The sequence below is a fragment of the Microcebus murinus genome, chromosome 8 (assembly GCF_040939455.1).
Source record: "Microcebus murinus isolate Inina chromosome 8, M.murinus_Inina_mat1.0, whole genome shotgun sequence".
Taxonomy (NCBI): domain Eukaryota; kingdom Metazoa; phylum Chordata; class Mammalia; order Primates; family Cheirogaleidae; genus Microcebus; species Microcebus murinus.
In genome coordinates, this window is record NC_134111.1 from 37,779,288 (window position 1) to 37,799,003 (window position 19,716).

At 40.5% G+C, this 19,716-nt stretch overlaps 1 protein-coding gene across 1 annotated transcript in view; it reads left to right on the forward strand.

Annotated features, from left to right (window-relative positions):
• The first annotated feature begins 1,893 nt into the window (after nucleotides 1-1,893).
• The window catches only part of GALNT5 (polypeptide N-acetylgalactosaminyltransferase 5), a 47,169-nt gene continuing 29,346 nt past the window's right edge, over nucleotides 1,894-19,716 (forward strand). The window contains exons 1-3 of the mRNA XM_012742739.3: nucleotides 1,894-3,812; nucleotides 17,410-17,576; nucleotides 19,211-19,330. Coding sequence (XP_012598193.3) covers nucleotides 2,359-3,812; nucleotides 17,410-17,576; nucleotides 19,211-19,330 — 1,741 coding nt within the window. The 5' untranslated portion in view covers nucleotides 1,894-2,358. The remainder of the gene's footprint in view (nucleotides 3,813-17,409; nucleotides 17,577-19,210; nucleotides 19,331-19,716) is intronic.

Below are 19,716 nucleotides of genomic sequence, written 5' to 3' on the forward strand. Positions count from 1 at the left end.
CAGTGTGTGCCTATATGTCTGCATCCACCAATAAACTGTGAGGTCCTCAAGGACAAGAACTATGTCCTTTTACTTATTATCACTCAACTCCCTACACATGGCCTGAGCCATGGAGTACAGTCAACGATATTGGAAGGACCGATACATCAAGGGAGGGATGTGTGGAGGCAATAGCTGAGCTACAATGCCACCATCCATGTGGAGATTCCAATCTGAGTGAGCAGTTACTGAACAGAAAGGAGAATCAGGGATTTAAGAGATGTGTTACCACAGCGAATTTATCTGGGTTCCCTCCCTTGTGGCAAAGGACAAACTTAAAGGCCAATTGCTGTAGAAGGCAATGTGCAAGTGTAAAGAATTCAGAATCTCTCCTTTCCCTCTCTGGCTTGAGAGCCAGGGAAGCTGACAGTGTAACTAAGTCTGAGGCTGAAGGCCCGAGAACCTGGGGTCACCGGTACAAGTCCCAGAGTCCAAAGGCCAGGGAACCTAAAGTTTTGATGTTTAGGGGCAGGAGAAGAAAGATATCTCATCTTCAAAAGACAGGGAGAAAATTCGCCTTTCTTCTGCCTTTTTGTTCTATCTGGACCCTCCACCAATTGGATGGTGCCTACCCTGGGTGAGAAAGGGTCTTCCCCTCTCAACCCACTGACTCAAATGCCAATCTCTTCTGGAAACACCGTCACAGATATAAAGCTTTACCAGCTCTCTGGGTATCCCTTAGCTCCGTCAAGCTGACATCTGAAATTTATCACTACATGAACAGTATTCAAAAATGAAACAAACAAAATTTAAGCATTTTATTCTAAACCAGTGTTTTTCAACTTTGGCTGCATATTAGAAAGACTTGGGAGGCTTTTAAAAAAATCTAATACCAGATCAACTATCATCTCTCCCTTCTACCCCTTCAATTAATCAGGATTTGGGGGAGCTTCTTCCAAGGAATTCTAGTGTAAAGCCCCTGTGGGAACCACTGTTCTACCAGTCTACCAACATCAGTCAAAATCTGGTGCAAGTCCTGATGCACTCCTCAAATTGTTACCAGTCCCTCACAAGATAAGTACTAAAACTGAGAGCATGTCTTAATCTATTTGAGTTGCTATAACAAAATGCCATAGACTAGATGACTTATATACCACTTCTCACAGCTCTGGAGGCTGGGAAGTCCAATATTAAGGCACCAGTAGATTCAGTATGTGGTAAGGGTCCACTTCCTGGTTTGTAGATGGTGTCATCTTGGTCTTGCTGTGTCCTCACATGGTTGGGGGGGGCAGGGCAGGCAGGGGGGGAGGGAACAAGGCAGCTTTCTGGGGCCTCTTTTATTAGGACACTAATCCCATTTATGAGGGCTCCACCCTCACAATTTAATCACCTTCAAAGGCCCCAAATACCTCCTAATACCATCCTATTCATGATTAGGTTTCAACATGAATTTTGGGGGCAGACACAAAGAAAAATTGGGGGCAGACCAAAATAAAGTGTTTAGAAACTTTTATAGCAATGTGACAAATTGTTTATGTCTATTGAATCTAATAATTAAAACAGACTAGTGGGAAAAAAAAGTAGTTGACTTACAAAGAAATATGTTGACACTTCCTCAAGGAAGGCTTGTGAATAACCAAACATACACCTCTGATCTTAAAGATATGCCGGGCTGCTTCTTTAAGCTGTTGTGTCTTAAAGTGGAAACATCAGGGTCAGTGAATAATCATTCTGACAGATCACTGGGCGCACCTGGGTCCAACAGGGTTAATGAGCAGGAGTGGGGTAGGTGGGGTTACGAACCGAGAACACATGCCCGGCAAGTTAGATAGCTTTCTTTCTCTTTAATTGCCCTTAAAACACACACGCTCTCACATAACACGGAAGGTGAGAGCTGAATGAAGTTTTCTGGGTAATGGCTTGAAATGTTTTCCTTATGAGAAGTGGTGTTGAGTTACAGCGTGTGCAGACCAGACCGAGAACTGGGAGGAGAGAAACAGCAGCCCCGACCCGGCCCCCACCTTTTCTGGGGCTTGTAGGAAGGTGGACATGGGCTCCCAGAGACAAGACAAGTGATATGTTGAGCTGTCCGGTGGCTGGAATCGACTGCTCCTGGAGCGACCCGCAGCCAGTGTTTACAGGGCTTCTCCAGGGCCAGCCAAGCAGGCACGGATGCTCTGCTGTGAGATGCCACGCAGGCAGAGACTGACAAGCGCTAGGAGCTGAGCTCCCCCCTTGGGCTGCTGTTTCCTGCTGTGTTCAGGGGAGGGGGCGCTTTCTGGCAACTCGGCTGCTGCTGGCGCTGCTACTTCAGCTCCCTCTCCACCCAAGGTAAGCAGGCTCCAAGGGAGGGCAGGCTGCAAGGGAAGCCTTTGTACCATGAACAGGATCCGAAAGTTTTTCCGAGGAAGTGGGCGAGTCTTGGCATTTATATTTGTAGCTTCTGTCATCTGGCTGCTCTTTGACATGGCAGCTCTCCGCCTCTCATTCAGTGAGATCAACACCCGGGTCCTCAAGGAAGACATCGTGAGGAGGGAGCAGGTAGGATTCAGAGTTCAGCCAGACCAAGCGCAGGTTTTTTACAGCAGCGTAAAAGAGATGAAGCCTCCCCTGAGGGGACAGGGGAAGGGGGCATGGGGCAAAGAGAACTTTAGAAAGACTGAGGAGAGTGTGCGCAAGGTTCAGGATGACTTGGACCAAACCCAGAGGGAAAGAAAAATGCAGAACGCTCCGGGAAGGGGCAAGGTTGTGCCTTTGTGGCATCCTGCACGTCTGCAGACTCGCCCAGTGACTCTTACCAAGCAGAAGACAGAAGGGAGAGGCATCAGACCTGAAGCTTCCTCTCACCAGGTGACACCAAAGCAAGCAACAGTTCAGGGGGCTCAGGAAACTCCATTCATACCAGCAAGAGGAACTCCCTTGGTCAAAAAATTGGCACACATAGGACCTGTCAGTATAAAACAAGAGGCCCTGAAGAGTCATAAGCTCAGCAGTGACACGTCAAAACAAGCAGCCGTAAAGGACCTAGACGTGACCATTGGTCTTAGTGCTAACAGATCAAAGCAGCACTCACAAGCAGGAGCAAACGAGAGAGCATACCCTGCCAGCCCACCAGTGCCAAAATCTGGGGAAGACATAGCCTTAAATAAAACTGAGACTTGGAGCAAAGAACTAAATGCAAATAAACACAAAGCCAATAAGGGTCATCCTTTTGCCAAGTTCATTGTCAATTCAAATAGCTTAAAGAAGCAATCTATTAATGAGACACAGTTGGTAGGCTTGCCAATGGAGGATGGAGCTGAAGAGGCTCATGGGAAGAAACTCAGTTTCTCTGAAAGCCATGTCGTGATTATAACCAAGGAGGAGGAGCTAAAGACAGACCCCAAAGAGGACTCCAATTCTAAAACCAAAACTATGTTTCCCAAAGTATTGGGTGAAAGCCAAGGTAAACACATTTCCAGGAATAGAAGCCAGTCATCTTTCTCTTCACTTGCTCTACAGAGAGTAACAGTGTCTCAAACCAACCAATCTTTAGCTGGGGAGCTCAAGCTAGCAAGAACTAACTTAACTGCCAGGGACCAGCCTGCAGAACACAACCATAGCCATATAAAAGCCCTTTTATCTGAAGACCAAGGCATGCACCGTGTGTTAAAAATGGATGTGACACTTTCTCCAAGGGACCCCAAAGCTCCAGGGCAGTTTGGACGTCCTGTAGTTGTGCCCCATGGAAAGGAGAAGGAGGCAGAAAGAAGATGGAAAGAGGGAAACTTCAATGTCTACCTTAGTGACTTGATCCCGGTGGACAGAGCCATTGAAGACACAAGACCTATTGGGTAAGATCCATTTCTCTTCTCTTTCCTCAACCACAAGTATTTTGGCTCAGATGTAGAGAGGATTTATTTCTAGATAATTTTGTGTGGTTTTGGGCCACCTAGAAAATTAAAGCAACATTAATCACTAGATGCCATTCAAATATTCTACCATCCACACAGAGAAAAATTCTGATATCAGCAACACACTATGCTTCTTCCTGTACTTATCTCTTTGAGACTTTGGTTCTCAACCCTATTGGCTCATGTTCCATTTCCTTCCCCCTGTTGAAAACCAGTTAGAATGATTAGATGAGTACAATTTATAATAAAGTATATATGAATGGTAGGACTTAAAGTTTAATTCCTTTATAACAGTAATGATGATATAAATTCCCAATTTTGGAACTTTTCATTATTAGCAAGTTTGTCAGGAATATGTTTGGGAAAGAAGCACAGAAAAAGGATCTTCTAGGCCTCTCTGGAATCATTTCTTAACCAGCAGAATTCTGCCTAATATGAGTAATGATGACCATAATAGCAAGGGAAGATGTGGCTTTGCTTCCTAAAATTTAATGTTTTTTGTAGGTGGAGATGGTAGACATTTCAGGAGTTCAGTTACACAGGAATAATGTGGGAAAAAGTCAATCAGTCACTAACTAGCAAACACCAGCAGGAGGTAAAAGAGCATAATAATAATAATAATAATAATAATCACATATATATGTAGAGTTGCACCATTTACAGAGGGCTAGCATGTGCAGAGATGAACTTCATAAGAATGCTAGAAAGTAGGTGACAGGCCTTATGGTTCAAATTAACAAACAGATGAGGACACTCAGAATTTATGTCACTTTCCCAAGGTACTGTAGCTCTAAATCTGCCCACTGTGCCTTCATGAACCGGTTCTTTGAAGAATTAAATTCCTATAACTACATCACCAGAAAGAGCATCAGATCACAGATATTTGATCTGATTCCAATACAGCTGGGTTCCTGGCTCCTTTTGGTCCACTCATAAGTAGGAGTTCTTTGTAGTCATATGTTCACTATCCATTAATTGATAATGCAGCTCAAGTCTGCTTCGATATTCGACTCCCAGAGTTGAACAATGTGTGCCTAGAAGTTGGAATTAAGGAATATCAAGATTGAGACTTAATACATGTGTTATGTAAACAATTGCTTTGTTTGGTTTCTGAAGAAATCTCTTCCTGGTGATGTAGGTGCTAAGTGTTACTAGGAGGAAGGCAGATATAGATAAACCTTTTATTCATAATTGTAAAAGGAGACTTTTCATTGTGAAGTTGGCTACTAGGAGGCCGCTTTCAGTCTCTTAGCCCTTGGCAAAGGGCGATCAGCCATGCATTAACTCCCTGCTTAGACCAAGCACTGTGTCACTCATGTTCCTCATCCTGGTGATACATCCTTGAGAATGCAAAAATACTCAAAGATGAGGAAACTGAGGCCCTGGGAAGTTAAATTGTCTGTGATCATAGAGCTAATGATTGTAGAAGAAACGATTGAAATTCATGTTCAAAATTATGTCGTGCTATCTCCCATCTCTTGCCAATTACCCCCCAAAAAGGATCCTAAAAGTTATGTTAGACCAGCTCCAATCTGAAATCCTGTGTATCGTAGAATCACATATGCCAGCTTTGAACAGGAAACGCAGGGGAATGCGGTAGCCATTAAAGCAGCTTCATTTTAACATGCCCTTGGCGACCCAGCAGACTGCTAGGCATCTGGGGAGGAATCAGACCCTGCACAGAAGCACAAGCTCTAGCTCCAACCAGAGAAAGGGCAAGTGTGTGGGGGCCAAATGGGAGTCATGACCATGTTATCATCTGTGTGATTTATTGAAGGTTCAATGGCTCCCAGCACTTGTTTCTATAATTTGGTCTGTGGAAGTTAAGTGCTGCAGTCCAGGAAAGTTACACTCAGGCTCTGTCTTCTGAAGGAGGCTGTCCCAACTGTAGGAGAAACTGACACGTGTGCTTGAGAGGATGAGTCAGAAAGGCTGTGGCCAAGCCCCGCTCCCTCTTGTCACACAACCCACCTTGGCTAAATAAAGGTGCGCTCTTAGCAAGCTGCCTGGCAGAGGCCCTGCTCTGCCAACGGGGTGAAAGAGGCAGCCTAGCCCCTGGGGAGCCCGGGGAGGCCCCCCCAAGTGTTTACAGCCCTTTGTTGTCACTGTCCCTTGAAAGAGGACAAATCACTTTTTTTTCTTTTACCCAAACACTCTGACTATAAATAGGTGCAAATTATGTATTCATATGGATAAAGGTCAGAAAAAAATACAAATGAAAAACAATTGATTCAGAAGGCTGGCAAGGTTTGAAGTGAAGTTGGGTTTTTTTTTTTATTTTGATTTTATTTATTTTCAGCCTTGCTCAAAAAGTATTTGAGATGGCTCACAAGAATACGCAAAAAGATTGCTTAAGATAATGAATTTTAAAAGTCAGCATAAGGGGAAAATTGTTATAAAATATAATGAGAAAATGTGTGTGTGAAAAAGAGAGAGCGCACATGTTATAAGAATGCAGGAGAATTGGCCTTAAAATTGGCTAGGGTAGCAGCCCACCCTGCAACCTTTAAATTTCGAGTTTTAGAGAGTCTCCCCCTACTGCCCTTGACATTCCCCCAATATTCATCATTGTAGATGAATTCACACAGTAACTGGCCTATCTTAACTGCTCATTGAATATAGATTGAACAAAAAAAGGATAAAAAACATAAATTTGCTATATTCATTTAAACTCAATTCCCTCCAGTAAAGATAACTAGTTAGAAGTTAATTATCTTCTTAAGGATGGGTTAACTGGTATGCTGGGGGGGGGGGTAGCATTAAGAAGCAGAAAGGACAGGCAGGATTCCAGGACAACTTCCCTATTCTGGTTCTAAATCCAGATGCCCTTTTCCAAACTTGCACATTCCTCCCTTCCCTCCTGAGTGCCCAGGAACCATTTCTACGATGTCAACGTGCAGTCACACAGCCTTTTGTCCTTTCTGTCACCAGCATTACACTGTCCTTTGCAGTGCTGTCTGTGTTTCTTCCCCTTGAGGTATGGCAGTAGCCCACCCCCCCTGCCCCCCATGACGTTTTCTCCAAGCTGGGCCCTCAACATAAGGGTAGATAAGCTCACCCTTTTCTACACATTATGGTCATTCCCATCCATTGATGTTTTTATTAGCTGGTCCCTTCCCACCGTCTCCTTCCATTGTCATCTTGCATGGCCTTCACCATTTTCTCCTGTATATTCCAATCCAATTTCTCCAAATCCAATTCTAGCCTACCTCCACCTGGGCCATGACGTGGCTGTGACTTCTAAATTCCAATGACCCTTAATGTGTGCAGCATTTCTTGTTACTGAAACACTCTTAATTGCATCTTCTTTGCTAACTGGAGCTGTGTCTGTTTTGCCTTCTTAGTGAAATTGTAAGCTTCTAAAGGAAGCTCTGTCTTTAGCTTTATTTTGCACTCAGAAGTGCTCACAGTGCTATGCACTCAAAAGGTACAGGTTTGCCTAATATAGATTTAAAAGGTATGTTTCTCTGAAATAATTTTTGAAAGCTGATGCTACTTTAAAAAAATAAACTGAGAGGTAGCAATTCAAATGAAACTTGCAATAAGTCATTTTATAAATGAAAAATGAGTCTCCTAATGTTTCATTTTGAATATATTAGAATCTGGTTTAGGTGAATACATCCTGTTTAACACTATGATCTATTTATTAATCATGTTGATTCCTTAGTTTATATTTTTATAGTTTTGGTTTTGAATGTTAATGTTTTGACTTTCAAGGGAGGAATATTTCTTTGCTTACAAAAATGTTTTATGTAAGTGAAATAACTTCATTTATGCCTAGACTATTTGCCTATAAAATGTGTTTAAAGTAAAATGCTTTTTTGACAGTCATTTTAAAGTTCCATATTTAATTATTTTTAAAAAAGCTAATCTTTACAGATCTTGCTCTTAACTATAAAATTTGTTTCAATCAGCAATAATCTATACACATACACATGCATGTGTGCACAGGCATGCACACACACACACACACACACACACACACAGGCTTTGCTAAACTATGGTCCTATCTACTAAAAATGCAGGGCAATGCTACTTGGAGAAGTCTGTCTTTTGGCCTGCAGCTATAGTTAAGATGGAACTCCAAAAATGAACTTATTTTAAGAGTGCTCTTCCTGAATCTGAATTTAGAGAAAAAATGACTCAAAGGAATTTTTGCTGCCAGCATTTAGTTTTTAAAGTAGAATGTGAATTCTGGCATGCTACTCTACCACTGCTGTGTCGTCATAATGTTACTCGATTACTTAATTCAATGCTTTTCCTTTCCTACAGAACACTGGCAAGCCCCTCAATAAAGCAATTAAAATGGGTATTTATTCTTTTAACCCAGAGCCAGGACTGTCAACCAATAATTTGATTTCTTCCGGCACAGCTAAAGAGAGGTTTTTCTTGGCACATACAAAAAAACAAAAGATAGCACAGTGCATTTGCCACAACCAGTCTGAATTATCTGAGGGAAGAGGAAAACTTTTTCAAACCTTAATTTTGGCTCTAGTAGAGTCAAAAACCATAACTAATGTGTCACTGGAGGAGGAAGAAAAAGGGAAGGAGGAGGAGGAAAAACCAGAAGAGAGAAAATAAACTGATCAGGTATCCTACCAAATTTCAAGCTTTTAAAACTTTATCAGGCTAGAGGAAAAGAGAAATTTTTAAATGAAATTAAATTCACATTTTTTATTTTTACATGTGATAAATATTTCAATTGATGCAATGAGAGTGCCTTTGTGACTAATAGGACTAGAGAACATTATCTAAAATTAACCGGAGATGCTATGAGATCTCCCTGAGAAACTACCTACTCAGGGGCAAGAAAAAAAAAAAAAGACTCACAAAAGGGATTTAAAAGAATTTGCTACCTAAAGGCTGAAAAAAAAAAGTAAAAATAAAAAAAAAAAGGATTATTTCCTGCTTTCACCCAAAGGCAGTGACACCTTTTTTTTTTTTTTTTTTTTTGAGACAGGGTCTCTCTCTGTCACCCAGACTGGAGTGCAGTGGTGTCATCATAGTTTCCGGGAGCCTCAAATCCTAGGCTCCAGTGATCCTCCTGGCTCGGCCTCCTAAAGTAGCTCAGACTTCTGGCATGCCATCATGCCTAGCTAATTTTAAAATTTTTTGTAGAAATAGGATCTTTGGATTTCACTATGTTCCCTAGGGTGGTCCCAAACTCCTGGGCTCGAACAGTCCTCCCACCTCAGTTTCCCAGAATGCTGGGATTACAGGCATGAGGCACCGCAGCCAGCTAGTGGTGCTTTTTAAATAGAATGTGTGTTCATTCGTGTGCATATGTGCACGTTTTTGTGAACTTACATGTGTTTGTATGTTAAGGCACAGTGCTCTATTTCATTGGCAAGTCATGTAAAAGAGCAGGAAATAAAAGGGAAATTTTGTTTAAAAGGTGTAGGCTAGACTGTAACATAAAAAAGATTAACTATGGCCAAGAAACAATTACTGAGCCTTTGGATACTTTTATTTATCACACTTTCCCCATAACTAGGGAATAATAAACACAAAAATGATCAGAGAAGAAAGTAAAACACCATTCTGCTACTGATTCAAAGAAAACAGTTAAACAGTGCCTAATTAATGGAAAACTGAGAAATGTTAAAGCAAATCAGTGACTTTTCCTGCTAAATACCATCAAAGACCTAGAAATACTCCTGGGATAGAGTAATTAGTCGATGTGGGAATTCAAACCTATTTATGGCGCCTTTTCACACATCTAACTAACCCAGGGCCCTATTTAACCCTCAGCCTAATTTTATCAAAATTTTGCTGTAATACTGCCCTGGGTACTCTTATCCCAGAAAATAACTTCCTGCTAGGCATTCCTGGCTGATCCGTTCAGAACAGAGCCTCTCAAGAGGGGAACTCTTAAGAGCTTTTTTTTGCTCAAGGATCAGAAAAATTCAGGGAAAATGGCCATGTTTGGAAGCTCTGTTTTGTTGTTTGCTTTCAAAATAAAAGGAGTTTTTTGAGAGTCCCCTGGGGAAACATCTATATTATTCCAAACTCAAGTACCTCCTAAATTGGCCCTGCTTCTAAAATACTGGTATCTGGAATGTGTGAGATGTGGCAATGGGAAGAAACCTAGTGTTTACAAAGGCCTTTACTACATGCCTTCTTGTTGGACCCCGAAAACCTGTCCTCAAGGTAGATACTATTATCCCAGATTTACCTATAAAAAAAACTGAAATTTACAGAGGAACCTGAGGTTTCTGATTATGGTAAATAATTCGGAGAGTTGCAGCTCATTTCGTTTCATGTAATATTTGCTCATAGCCTGCAGGGAGCCAGCACACCATGCCACAGGAGCCTGGGGCCTGCTCCTTGATCCTCGCTAGGTTGATAAAGTGTTACACCTCCTTATTCCCAGATGGAAAAAACACAAGGACACACAAAGTAATACAAGGGCTCACAGTTCACAAGCATCAGCGTCTGGACCCAACCCTCAGTCTTCTGCTTAATAAAACCCCTCCCCACTGAGCTCCCACACCCCCACCTCCCCGGGGCTTGCCAAGGCTCTCTGAGGGAGGGAATTCCTCCCTTTCTGAGGCTCACAAAAACAGTGCTTGTTTTGTTTCAGTCAGTGATGTATAAGCATGTATATTTGTATATAGACTTTATAGGAGTGTGTGTGTGTGTGTGTGGATTTTTGTTCTAACTAATCCTCACAGCAGCACCATGAAAGAGATACTATCTCTCAAATGTTTTACAGATGAGAAAAGTGAGGCTGTAAAAGAACAAATGATGTATCTTCTGTCCTGCCAAGCTAATAGCGGATTTGGGATACCAAACAAAAAAATTTCCCAACTTTTAATTCAAGTGCTCTTTGCACGGCTACGGCTCCTCCTTCCTTTGTTTCGTTATGACTCAGGCAGACATTAAAACATCTCTCTTCTTATACATACGTCAGAGGTGCAGGAGGGGAATTCGTTTTGCAAGGCATGTACCTAGTCAGAGGAAAAATGGATAGGAAACCATTTTCTATACAACATTAAGCAAAAGTGATTCTTTGAAAGCGCACCACAAACACAGTGAGCAAATCTCAGTGGGCAAATCTCTCTGAGCGGGGAAGCCTCAGGGCATGGTCCCTGCCCTTGAGGCACATAGAGCAAACATTGTGCAGAAGCACAGTGTCCTACTGGAGAGAGGAAGAGGAAGGTCTAGCATGGCCTGGGGGACAGCAGAATGTTTGAGCTATAACCTGAAAGGGGAGAGACTTGGAGAAGTGGGGAAAGGAGGGAAAAAGAATGATCCTCTGAGAAACTGGGTTGGGTGATGAGGGTGTAAGTGAGGCCACAGAGGTAAGTAGAGTCCAGATCACTCGGGACCTTGTTAAGGTCCTTCTAAAGGCCAGTGGGAAACTATGAAAGGATTTAAAGCCATAGAAAAAACAATTGAATTTGCTTTTTCTCAGGAGTCTCTTGACCCAGAGGAAAGCATTTAAGGTTTAATGTAGCCTGAGTTGCAGAGAAAATCACAGAATGGTAATCACTAGATGAAGAATCAAAGGAGATCTAATCTAGTCCCTCATATCCCAGAGATGGTCCCAGGAGGAAAGTGCCTTGCCCAAGGTCAAGGTCATACACGACAGGCTACCCACATGCATGGTGCCCTCACCCCCAGCCAGCACCATTCCTGCCACATCATGCCACCTCCTGCTCTTCTCCATGCCTTCCCAATTTCACTGTGACAGCTGCTTGCTCAAAATAGACTATTGTCAAAGGGGCAAATGTCGATGCCCGTGGTTTATATTTCTAAGCCTGAGTCCTGTGGCTTTGATGGCAATAGCCACCTCAGCGACCACAGCTTCAGTTGGCTAAGGGCCTCTGCAGTAGACGGGATGAGTGTGATTTAAATTTCCTAAATTAGTTGTCGAGTGATTTTGACTGAAGGTCAGGGACAGTCTACCCTAGAAGGAACAAAACATGAAAGGAAAATGTTTATATCACCATACCCTCTTATCAGGGAGAGGAAAAGAAGCCCCATTCATTCTAAGGTCTTGGAGAAAAGAATGTACTGTAACTCCAGGCCCAGCTCCTCAGCTCCATGCTGCCTTCTCCTCACGATGCTCCTGAAGATACCAGAGTGCGGGGAGGGAGGGCCCCTGAAGGCTCCCATCAAGGCCGTAGTTGAATTGCAAATAGAAGTTGAGAAAATATTCTCCTTGACCTTCTGTTCAAATCTGTGAAGACTGAGACTTGACCCACATAGTACATTTTGACTGCTTTGGAATAAAATGAAAAATTCATAGAAGTGAGAGAATGTTATCATTCCCTCTATCTTCTGATTTGAAACCTCCTTTATTTGATAGGCTACATTCAAATCAGGTTAGTGGCTGAGCATTCAGCACACAGGAGCCAAGAGGGTAGAACACATCCCTTTCTGAGTCTCTTGATAAATGACTGAGCACTTGATAGATTCAGATTAAAGGATTGCCTCAGAAAAGGGCAGTGTGCCCAGTCAAAATGTGTGCATTTGCATTAGGTTCTCACATGGGTTTTAAGCGTATGAAGTATTTTTATATCCGTTATCTCATCAAATCTGCACAGACATTCTGTGATCAGGGCACTGTAGTCTTCATCCTACAAGTGAGGAAACTGAGGCTCTAGAAGGTTAAATGATTTGCCTTATTATTGGTCTGTGGCCAGTAAGTGCTAGAAAGAACTCATCATGTTTCTCAGGTCCAGAGTCTCTCTGCCCTACCACAGTAGCATGTCAGCTCTGTGCAGGATGATGAAACAACCTGCATTAGAGGCCCCATTTGTTTGTAGAACTTGGGTTGGCTATAGTCACCTAGGCCTACACTTTCCCTGAACAAAATAGATTGGGTTAATTTTTAAGTATACCACGGGGCCTGTTGACTCTAAATACTTAGTTTGTGTAATGAATAGACATACAGAATATAAATATGATTTTTTTAGCCTCAAAAAAGATACAAACCCAGAAATATCTTACATTTAAATTAGACTTTAGCTGCAATTCCTCCTTCCTCAATAGAGCAGAAATCAAGGTTTCCAATGGAAAAATTGGAATAAAAGGAATTTGCTTCAACTGGGTCAGTGTAGGATAATTTGAAGTGGTTTTTACAACTAGATAACTGTCAGTATGCAAGACTGGTGTAAGATTTAATAATGCTGAAAGCCTTTCTGATGTGGCCCACTGTGCCTTTGAACAAAACAAGCATACTGGTTTTGTTACATACCTGTAAACCTGCTTAATCTGTTTAGTGGTGCAGGAGAACAGGTCCCCATGAATGTTAGAGCAGGCTGACATCTCAGTCACCTAAACCAAGGCACTTTCTGAAACTCTGTATTGGAAACCTCTGGCAGCTCTTTCAGTGCCCCTCCCCCATCCTTTAATATTGCCTTTTACTGGACACCAATATGATCTGTACCTTATAATCTTCAATGGGGTCTTCTTCAATATTATTCCTTAAATACATCTAAAATATATGCTTGTCAGCAATTTGCAGAGATAATTCTTATTTGCTGGTATATTAGCATCTAGTGGGGTTCTTCGTCATCTGCCCCTATGGGTTTCTAAGAGTGAAATTAAGGCACCATGGCACACTGGGGAAAATTTGAGAGCCTTTCCCAAATCTCTCAAATCCCTGAGAACTTTTCCTACTTCTAATTTCAAACTGGCTAGACTTTAAAAGTTCCTTCTAAAACAGGCCAAAAATCTACTGATTTATAGTATAGGAAAAGTCATTGGTATGAGCCTGCCTGAAACTCTTCCCAATTAATTTTCATTGATCACTGGATGTTTCTAAACCCAACCAAATTTTAACCATAAAGCAACTCTCAGGACTTCACAGCTAGACTTGTTGGTTCCTGCAGAATTTGTGCAGTTGACCTTTGATTTTCAGAACTGATTTATTTTTTTCAGCTCTAAATATTATAAAGAATATTTGAGTGTAAAATGTGCATTTCCCATTAATTTACATGATAAAATTGGAGATGAGGAAGTCAGAGGGTGTCACTGTTTTCTTCCGTACCCTCCCTTTCACTCAGGCTACTAAACTTCTCTTAGCTTTACTTCCTTCCCAACCCAGAGCCCAAGAGGAAACATTTAACCACTTTAACACCTATACCTTCAAAATCTTCTACCATTCTTCTTTCTACCTCATTTGCTCTGATGACCCCTAGACTTGTATTAATCCAACAATTTGCTTTATCTCCTACATCATTCAGGCTCCCAGGCACTGGTGGAGCAAATCACACACTTGCATTTTGTCAAAATTTTGGCATCTCCAACTTCAGGAAAGTGCTCAGTGCCCCTCAGAAACCCCTTTATGTATAATTGGCTGACACTCTTTCCCACTGCCCATACTGCCTGTCAGAAATAGTCTCCAATATCCTTAAGCCTCTACTTTATTATATTAGCAAATAACCTTTCCTCCACTATAAGCTATAATTTTTCAACTTCTCATCCTGTATGTATAAACTTACATATGGTACCATTCTTTTCCTGTCTCAAAGAGAAATATCTCTTTTACTATTTAAGCTTTAAATTTAAGCTGCATTCCATTGCCATTCATTCATCCATTCATTCAATACACATTTATCAAATATTTATTATGTGCAACTGTGCTTGAAGCTTGTGACATTGTAAGCAAGGCAGATTTGCCCCGTCCTCAGGAAATTCTGGATGCAGAAGATAAGGAAATAAAATTGATAAATGAATGCTCTGACAAAAACACAGATGACTGTACTAAAAATTAATAGAATAAATATGCTGAAATAAATTTTAAAAAATGCTATTAATAAAACTCTGGTATGATAAAAAAAAAAAAAAAAGAAGAAGAAGAAGAAGAATAGAAGAACAGCTACATTTTGAAAGAGTGGCCAGAGAAAGAACTGAAAGAAGGCCAAGGTGACCAAGTGGAGTGTGTGGGGACAGGGGAATGACATACAGTTGGAAAGATGGGCAGGTATCTGTTAGGTTATAGTCAAGAATGTAGATATTTTTCTTTGTTCCATAGTAATTGACTGAAGGATTTTAAACAGGAAAGTGGTTTGGATGTGACAAAGAGTGGAAATAGAGATTGTTAGGAGACTTCTGCAGCAAGGGAGTGAAGCTCAAGAACTAGGGGTGTCTCCGGTGAGGATGTAAAGAAGTTGAGTTTCGATATATGTTGGCACTATGAAGTCAGGAATATCTCATATTATTCTGAAATGCCAATGCATGGATCCTTTGTGTAGAATAAGATTATTTTAGTTTAGACAATCTGCTGTTTTATGTTAACATTAAATATATGATCACTACATGAAGATACCTAATCAAAATGTGTAATTTTGATTTTATGTTGTTTGACAATTCAGGACATGCTCCTATCACCCCTCAATTTTTTTTTTTAAGATTGGCCACAAATAATAAGGATAAATTAACTTTACCTTCCAGCTCAAGTTCTCAAACTGGCATATCAATGACTTGTAAGCCATTCTTTTGTTTTTTGGTTGGTTTCTTTTTGTTTTATTTTGTTTGTTTGATTTAGAAACAAATTCTCAGACCCTATGCAAACATCCTGAATTGATTTTTCTGGGGCTGAGGATTGGATTTGTATGTTTTTCTAAGGCTTTATCCATTATTATGATAACCAACCATTTTAGGGAACCATTGAAATTACAGAGCATAGCTGGATTTGCCTACCATTTCTTAAGTACCTACTATGTGTTAGATATATACTAGGTGAATTCATATAATATTTGTATTTAATCTTACAACAAGTAGATTTTTAATGTTTGCTTTGCAGTTGGCAAATTGAGGTTCAAAGAAGTTATATAATTTTTCCAAGCTAGTAATTAAAAGAACCGATATTTGAGCACATATTCAACTGATTCCAAAATCCAGGCTCTTAGTACAGAAAAACCAGCAGTGGAATGAAAACTGTTTTTGTTCATATTCCCACATACATTTTTTCTAGGCGAATGATGTTGGGTGAGTCATTTAACTTCTCAAGCTTCAGTCTGCTCTATTTGAGGAAGTGCATAATAATATGAATCTCAAGCAGTTGTCGTGAAGATTGACTTAAATTATGTACAAAACAGCACTTTGGCAACTATAAATAAAGTGCCATGCAAACATGGTTTGTTTTACTATGACTTATACTCTTATCTATTTCTTATTTATGGAATAAGTAAACTGTCACCATGTTACGTGGCAGAAGTATAAGCTCCCACAAAATGCCACGTCTACTGCCAGCTGCTTCTATTCTTGTGGACTTAAAACTTACTGAATGATGACTTCTGGAGCCAGGCTGGACCAGAGTTTGAGTCCCAGCTCTGCCATTTACTAGCAGTAGAATCATGGACTAGTCTGTCCATGATTTTGATTATTCATCAACAAAAAGGGAAAGAGATGCTAGTGGTTTGATGCTTCAATTGAAATAATGCAGAGTGTTTATGGTATTTATTTATCAACATCCTCATCATTAATGACTACATTACTGACAGTAACTGTGTTAGACGGATGGCAAATATGCACTATGAGGTTCCACTGGGCACCTCCTGTGAGGAGCAACACAGGAGGGAGGTGGAAGGATGCCAGCTGTGAGGTGGTGTGAGCTGCAGAGCATGGGAAAACCCAGGCCAGCTGCAGCCCATCTGAATACCAGTTCCCACTATAGCCTGGGTCTTAGTTCTATGCCAGCAAAATGATGTCAACTGTATAGCAGGCTCTCCGCAGGAACCCCCAGATAGATAGGGAAGCTGAAAATAGTTTAATTATTTGGCCCATATAAAGTGCCATAAATACATTCACATGCAGAGTGGGAGAAAGAATATATCCTTGGCACTTAGCAGATGGCTGGCTGGAAGGGCAGTCATAACTGCTTGGTAATGTTAAATAAGTCAGAATGCTCTCTTCTGGTATATGATCTAATAATGATAACAATAACTACCATTTAGTGAATTCCTATCCCAGGAACCATGGTAGACTTTTTAGGTACATTATCACTAGGATATAAAACTCTGTTGAATAAGAACCATTAATTCCCTCTAATAATGATAACAATAACTACCATTTAGTGAATTCCTATCCCAGGAACCATGGTAGACTTTTTAGGTACATTATCACTAGGATATAAAACTCTGTTGAATAAGAACCATTAATTCCCTCACTTTGCAGATGAGGAAACTGAGACACAGAAAGATTAAGGAAGGTGTAACTGGTTAAAGATCTAAGAAATATTGGTAATAAGATTCACAATAGAGTCTAATTGCCTGTAAAGCCGAGATCCTTTCCACTGCAGCACAATGCCTCCACAGGAAGTTCTCATGTCTTGCATGGCTGGCCCTTTTATAGCAACTGGTGTTACTGGTTATTCTTCTGCTCTTTTATTTTGCATGTACCCCTCCCCAAGAAAAGGTACATTATAAAAATGATAATATCTTTATTGATTTATAAAAATCGATGACAAATAGAAGATAGAGTGAGCATATATGTAGATGCACACAATCACACACAGTGACTTTAAAACCATCTGTGGATCTTGTTAGGACATCTCTTGTGCTCTGCTTATATTCCGGCCCAGGTGTGCAGAACAGCTAGTTCACAATAACCTCCCAACCACGAGTGTCATCATGTGTTTTGTGGATGAGGTGTGGTCCACACTCCTGAGGTCCGTTCATAGTGTCCTCAACCGCTCTCCTCCACGCCTCATCAAGGAGATTCTGCTGGTAGATGACTTCAGCACCAAAGGTAAGAAAAACACTCAGGCTCTCTCTTGAAAAGTCAAGTTTCCTATGAAGCAATAGCCGTTTGGATGACAAAATTGTACGATAAGTTGATGAAGCATAAACATTTTATAAATGCTAAATCATTGTTTCATGCAGAGGTTTAAAGGCATAGGTCTCAGCATCTACGAGACATTAGAAGTCATCCAGGGCTCTGTTCAGCTATGTATTTCAGGCTTTCTCTCAGTTGTGACTCCCATACCATGGAAAGTGATTTTCTAACTTATAGTTCCTTGGAGATGGGCACTTTGAAGTGTCCAGAGTCCAAATGCACAAATGCCTGATTATGAAATCTAATAAGCAAGTGCCCCACAGTTAATCGGATGCTCTTTCTACTGATCATAGCTTAGACTCTATGGAAAGCAAAGAAATAGAAGTCCTATGGCTTCCTCCTCAAGAGCAAGTCATATTATGTGTTCAGTTAAGTGTTGAGAAGACAGATTATCAATGGGATCAGAGAGATGTTGTCCCAACAGAGTTCAAAAGCAGAATCCACTATGGTCTTTAAGTTTGTTTTTGTTTATTATAGTGAAGAATCTTATCCTTTGAATTTGTCAAATAACTTGTCTATGTAGGTGGTCTCATAGGTCCCATGACAGCCATATTACGAATTTCCTAAATGCTACCCATTTCAGAAAAGTTTAGTAAATAGCAAAGAGATGGCAATGTTAATAGAACAGCTTAACCTTGGACTGTGACCACAGCAATTTGGGCAGTTTCTTTAGCCCCAGAGTTCCTACCATAATCACACTGAGCTCAAGAAGCAGTGAGATACCCTAGGAAAACTGTCTGAAAATCTTAGGAAATGACTTTGAAAATATAAACCCAGTTACTAAGTTGAAAAAAGTCCCTATATGAGGGCCAGGTCCAGATTCTGTGGGACCTCAAGCTTATCCAATTTTCAGGGTCCTCTTTTTAGAAAACAAGCACAAACATAGAAAGTGAGCTGCCAAAATATTCCTGGAAGCCATTCCTACCTGGGATAGCTGTCAATAGCTTAATTACACACCTGAATGACCACAAGCCACATAAATATACCCCACAAAACTCCCCAAAATGTTCCTCTAGCTGGTTCCCTCTACAGTCATCCAATAAGAGAGGAAAGATATAATGGAGGGGAAGTCTGAGTAGGATATGTTAGTGGTCTTAACCTCCTACTGTTGCACTAGCTTTCTTTTGCAAATTACACAATCTGCACACAATTGCTTAGCCTCTTCCCTGGATCTTGGAAGAGACTTTTGCAAGGGGTGGGGGTGGGGAAAGAGTTGCAAAGAAGCCTGAGCTTCATTTATTTTGAGGTAAATCTTCCCCTGCCTTGACAAATACTCAGAAAAGGTGATCCCTTCACTGTGTAATTTTGTAATACTTAAAAGAAGGATTTGGGGTTTGAGAAATCAGACAGCTTAGAATGTTGAACTCAGACAAAATTCTTCTAAGAAAATGATGTCAGGAAATAAAATTATGGCCCAAGGAACAAACATTTAGTGATGATAATAATGTCATAGATTTTGGAATTTGACATTTAGGAGACATTACTTCTGATACTATTCAGACTTAGTTAATTCCAGTGTTATCTTGTTTATCCTTACTCTGATATAGACTACTTAAAAGATAAGTTGGATAAATACATGTCTCAGTTTCCAAAAGTCCGGATTCTTCGCCTCAAAGAGAGACATGGCTTAATAAGAGCCAGGCTGGCAGGTGCACAAATTGCAACAGGTAAGAAGTATTCATTTTTTTGTTGTTTTGATTATATTTTTGTCTTAATTTAAAATGTTTTTCAAACATAAAAGCAAATTTAAAAGGAAAGCACAATGATACCTATATATCCATCACTAAATTCCACCAATTTGTAAACTTCTGCAATATGTCCTTCATCACACACATACACAGACACATGGTTATATCTACATACTTTTTTCTGAAGCTTTGAAAAGGAATTTGCAGATATTTTGACACTGTACCCCTAAGTACTTTAGTAGGCATTTCTGAAGAATGGGAACATTCTCCTAAATAAGCATAATTTTCATACATAAATTTTCACCTAATACATACTTTAAAAATTTTTTCTCATTGTTCTCAAAATGGTTTTTTTTTAAAAAAAT